The sequence below is a fragment of the Cornus florida genome, unplaced genomic scaffold, assembly GCF_030987335.1.
Source record: "Cornus florida cultivar Cherokee Brave unplaced genomic scaffold, ASM3098733v1 CherokeeBrave_3.0.0_Hap2_Chr11, whole genome shotgun sequence".
Lineage (NCBI taxonomy): Eukaryota > Viridiplantae > Streptophyta > Magnoliopsida > Cornales > Cornaceae > Cornus > Cornus florida.
In genome coordinates this window covers 115,879,376-115,884,806 of record NW_026775581.1, presented here as the reverse complement: position 1 = coordinate 115,884,806, position 5,431 = coordinate 115,879,376, and the positions used below count along the sequence as shown (strand labels likewise).

At 35.6% G+C, this 5,431-nt stretch overlaps 1 protein-coding gene across 1 annotated transcript; it reads right to left on the bottom strand.

The window, feature by feature from the left end:
- Nucleotides 1-2,177: 2,177 nt before the first annotated feature.
- LOC132282577 (E3 ubiquitin-protein ligase RSL1-like) lies at nucleotides 2,178-4,026 on the bottom strand. Its single transcript, XM_059784304.1, has 2 exons — nucleotides 3,122-4,026; nucleotides 2,178-2,478 (listed from the first exon to the last, which is right to left on the bottom strand). The coding sequence occupies exons 1-2, from the start codon at nucleotides 3,946-3,948 to the stop codon at nucleotides 2,403-2,405; spliced, it is 903 nt and encodes a 300-aa protein (XP_059640287.1). The 5' UTR covers nucleotides 3,949-4,026; the 3' UTR covers nucleotides 2,178-2,402.
- Between the last annotated feature and the right edge of the window lie 1,405 nt (nucleotides 4,027-5,431).

Below are 5,431 nucleotides of genomic sequence, written 5' to 3'. Positions count from 1 at the left end.
ATGGTCATGAAAATTTACTGTACATAATATTTTTATTTCCAAACTGCCCTTCAAACCGTTGAACTGGGTCGTGTGTTTCTCCTCCTCCGTCACCGGCTGCTGCCCTTTCTACTGTTGAACCTGGTCGTCTGTTTCTCCTCCTCCATCACCGGTTGCAACAACTATGCCGTGAATGGCTCATCCAAATATACATTAAAGTGAAAGAGTAGCGATTCTTGTCAACTAAGTTTTTATTAAAATATACATTATCAGTCAAAGCTGCTCTGTTTCTCTTCTTTCAAGCTTAACAGGTTATATATATATATATATATATATATATATATATATATATTATTTGTCTCTGTATGTAACAAGTACTGCACCGCTGTGTACAGGGAGTAAATGCATCCAAACAAAGCCTATCAAATGCATCCAACAGCACTAGAGTACAGGTCATATTTTGTTCAATTGAATACTTTTTTCTGTTTTACTTTTTTCTGCTTTGACAGAGCAACAACGCTTTCCGGGCGGTGAATCTCCTAAAAACGGCAAGAATCGCTGGTACTCTCATCGTCATTAAAGTGATTCCTCGTTATCACAGTGCCTGATATCAATATAGAAAAGGACATTGCATATATGGAAGTGGTTTAAAAATAAAATAATTTAATTAATAATGGTATTGATGTGTTTGGATTGTAGCGTTGGATTGAGAAGTCATGGGATTTGGATTTATATTCAAACTTTATTTTATAGAATCTGTTAGAGAGGGAGGAGAGGCAGAGAGAGGCAGAGAGCCGCGTGAGGATGAAGTCGACGCCGGCGAACAGGGTGACTTCTCCGATGATCGGATTTTGGTTAATTAGTAAAGTTGGTAAAAAGGTAATATGGTTATTTTTCAAGAAAGTTGAGGGGCAATTTGGTAATCAAGATAAATTTCATGTTTTAAGAAACATTGACTTTAATTGCATAAATTTAGCATTTGACCATCATACGTACATTTTTTTTTTAGAATTATCGCCACTAGCAAGTGATCGAGTTCCTTTCCGTTGAACTAAAAAACCTCTTTCATTCTTCCTCAATAATTCCTTCCCCCGACCATATCATACAAGCAACCTCCAAACCGCCATTCACAAAACCACACACAGTACAAACGAAATCAGGGTTTTCGGATTGGACGTGAAGTGTTTGTGTGTGTGTGTGTGAGAGAGACAGAGAGAGACGGTCGGCGGTGGTGGATGAAGCGAGAAGGGTGGCGGGAGGTGGGTTAGGGAGAGAGAGGGTCGTGGATGAAACTGTTGCGGAGGACGGAACGCTTGATTGTGACTGAAAGGCGGTGGTGGTGGACCCAATGGCGGACGAAACTGTTGATTCTGATTGAAAGGCGGTAAATGATGCAAATCAGGCCGACAATTAATTAAAATGCTGTGGAGAAGTGAAAGAATTGAAGGAGACGACCTGTGATTTTCGAAGTTTTCTCTCTCCACCGGGAGGAAACCTCTATTTGCGTCTCTAACCGACTGGAAGTACGAATCTCTGGTAACGAACAGGTCTCTACCGTCGCCGGAAGGTCGGTCGGAGAATCCAGTTCGCCTTTTATTTGGACAACCTCTGTACTGCAAAAGTGGCACAATCAATGGGATTGTTAGTGCATATACCACATATATACATATTTATGTCTATATGTGTTATATAATGAGGGTATGTAATTAGGTTTTTGATGTGAACTTACAGAAGCGCTGGAAGACATGGTGGCATCGGTGGATTATGTTGTGTTTGTGCGTGTGTGTGAGAGATGGCAGGCGGGAGGTGGGTTAGGGGAAAGAGGGTCGTTTGGGGAGAGAGAAGAAATGTCTTAGGAATCATCAGGGGCAATAGAGTCATTTACCATTCCTATTTTATTTTTTCCCATTATAAAAACATTTTAGTGTTCCATTCCTGGTCCAACTTTCATTTAAGTCCTTACCTCCCAAATATGAAATGGATTCATCCTACAACAAAAGAAGCTCTATTCACCGAGTAATATTCAATCATTGGAAAACTTCCTCAATTATGGACCTTATTTATTCACTAAAAATTATTTTTTAAGTTTTAATTTCATAAGTTTTCTACATTCAAGATTCATTTACACACAAATATTGAGACATTTAACACAAAATCATATCGACATTATTGTAATATGGGATAAAACAGCCTAATGGTTGAGTTCATGAAGAAAATAATATTTAAATTGGAGTATTTTCATGATTAATACAAGCACATTTTCCTTACTAAAATAATTGATAGACTTAAATCAGTAGTCATGCTCAGTTCATTTCTTGACACAAATGGGCTGAACAGAGCCAAAAGAGGTCATAGACCTCTTTAAATAGCATTGATTTACAACATTGCTATCTCACACATTTATTCTTGATACTGATAATCGATCATATTGGCGGCTGGCAACCACCATGAGTTTCAGTATAAGTTGCTCCACATGCATAGCAAAACTGGAATCCACACCTGCAACCATAAACAGCAAAGCACTGTTTTACATACCTTGTTCAAAACTTTCATTAATTTTTTTTTTTTTAAAAAAAAATACTTTTATTTGGACAATCTAAGTATCTATCTATTGTATGAATTTCTCAAATCGAAAAGACAACACAATTATGGACAGAAACTACCCAATTCATGTATAACTATGCTTAAAGTATTTAATTAGGCTAGAAAAAATTACCTCTACAAATATGGATCAACATAAAACTACAGATACAGCATGAAACCTTCAAGCCAAACAAATACCAACTAAACATGAGCCCCAGTCTTCACCTCAAATCTCAATTTGAACATAGGTATTACTCTGGTTAAAATCAGGCTATAATTTGGATTGTTACCATGCGAGACTCAAGTAGGGGTCTAGGGTTCATTTTGGTTAATTACCAAACGTCCACACACAACAACAAAAGAATCCAAAAAGTTTCATTCATAAAATATATACAATAAATTGAACAAAACATATGTGCATAAGTTATGTGTTATAGCCAGTTCAAGCTGCACTCCTACAAAGAATCAATCTGTAAACATTGTGAAACAAAGACTCAGTAACAATAACAACACTAAGTTGAATTAACAATTGTTCAAAGAATGGTAAATAAAGCCAAACCTGCAAGTCATATGTAAACAACCCTCTGTTTTTTCAACATAAAATTTGCACTCTGGGCATCTCATCCACTTCTTCTCCTTAGCAAGCTCTCTCACCATCAGATCTTCTTTCCCTCTTTCATCCTCATTCAATCTCTGAAACTCTTCGCACTCGATCCCCGGATGCCACGGGACATAACACTGCGCGCAGAACAGTCTCCGGCACGCAGGACACACAGACTCCCTGATGACTTCTCCAACACTGTCATTAACCATCATGGCAGAGCAGTCCCTAAAAGGACAATAAAATCTTTCTGATGCCGAAATCATAGACTCGCACACCATTTCATCCCACCTTTCAAGCACTTCCCTTACAATCATCGGCCTACACGCATCGAGCTCTACCACTCCTTGGCAGTCCAAACCCGGGCACATAACAACTCTCATGTTCTCTTGGATCTTGGTAGCAACATGTTTGCTTATGCAGTCAGAACAGAAGGAGTGGTGACATGTTTGGTTCCTAAACATGTCATCAGTCCCTTTCTTCTCCACACAAATTTCGCAGAAGCTGTGCGACGATTCGCCAACTTCTTTTTCAATCTCAATTGGTACCACTTCTGACTTGGAAGCTGGAGTTTCTCGGGTTGTCGATGGCGCGACATTGCTGGACATTTGGTCAGCATTGATCAAAGAGACCATTAGAACCTCTTGGAACTGCAGCTCTTCAGCATACTTGGCATCTGATATTGGGAAAATATGAATTTCTTCATTTTCATGATCAAAGAGCAGAGCAGAGAAGTAGAAGTCATCCACAAATTGAACATCAGATGTTGATTCTAATTTTGCCATATTTGCACGGCTTATTGTGGTGACCTTTCTTCTCTATACAAATTATGCAGTCTGTGTATGATCCAACATATAAAAGGAAGGGACTTGGGATTCACACTTTACAAGATACTTAGTTTTGAAGTTATCTTCTTTCATTGGAAATCCAAAAGAGTCCTACGCGGTTTTCACCTTTTTGACTTCACTCCTATACCGGTCAAATACTTTAAAATTTTAAATGCAATTGTGGCAATTACCATGCCACATAAATTAAAGAACTAGTTGCAATTAAGGAATCTTATTAAGTATACTGTAGATCAGTGGGCTAACCAATTAATTCATCAACTTTATCGGATGATCTTTCATGGTAGTGTCTATGATGCTTCATGAATCATAACTATTTCTTTTCCCTTTCAAAATTTTTTTTTCTTATTTCTTGTAAAGGGAAGGAGGTGATGTGGGTAGGTAAAGAAAGTGACTCTTCGCATAATATAACAAGCTCAACTTTCTTAACTTTGGACATCATTTATTCACTGACATTGTTTTAAGTTTAAATTTCATAATTCAACATTCTTTTCTTTTGGAACATTTAACCATTGCCAAGTACGAATATAACTTTGATTCATTAAATATTTTTAACTCTATTACATAAAAATAATTGTATTCTAATTAGTAAATAGTAAAATTACATCGTATTAAATCACGACATAACCTCCATAATTAGTGTTTAGTTCAAAAAAAATCATTCCGATTACCAATTACTGTAAACCTCTATTTTGACTTCTTGATTAATCCCCCAATTTCTCCTTGATCACATAAAAGTTTATTTTTGAAAATATGTGACTTCTTGATTAATCCTCCAATTTCTCCTTGATCACATAAAAATTTATTTTTGAAAATAATATATATATATATAATAAAATCATTTCATTAAAACATGGAACCAATTTGGGATTTCTATGACAAAACTAATCAAATCAAAATAAATATTCACGAATACATACCATTCTAAAAAATTAAAAATACAGGTTCTAATGGAAATTATTCAAAATATCCTGATCTTATACCATAAAACTCACTGAAATAAATCAAAACAACTACTAACCTAAGTCAAGAATTCAAATTTAATGATTACTCGTTATAAAATTAATAAGGAAAGATCAATATGACCGCTATTGTAATTTCTCAACTTATTTTTTGAAAAATGGAGGGGTAGAAAGAAGTAAAATGCAAGGAGAGTTTTATGGAAATTTTATTTTTGGATGGATTTAGAAATGGAGGAAATAGTGTTTGGAGAAAATTTTGTTGAAGATGACAAATGGGAGGTTGAAGTTGATTTTTCAAGAATTAAAAGGCATTTTTTAAAAAAAAGTTAGATTAAAATTTAGGAACTCTATTTTAAGACAAAGAAATGCACTATATCAATAATAGCCAGTCAACTGTAGACATACATATTCTGCTTATGCTATTTTATTTATATAAAATAAACAGTCATCTATTACAATTA

Excerpts from the sequence above, each read along its gene's own strand:
- LOC132282577 (XM_059784304.1), bottom strand. The coding sequence starts at position 3,948 with ATGGCAAAATTAGAATCAACATCTGATGTTCAATTTGTGGATGACTTC. Across the intron at positions 2,479-3,121 it reads TGTTTACATATGACTTGCAG|GTGTGGATTCCAGTTTTGCT; the intron begins GTTTGGCTTTAT and ends TTATGGTTGCAG.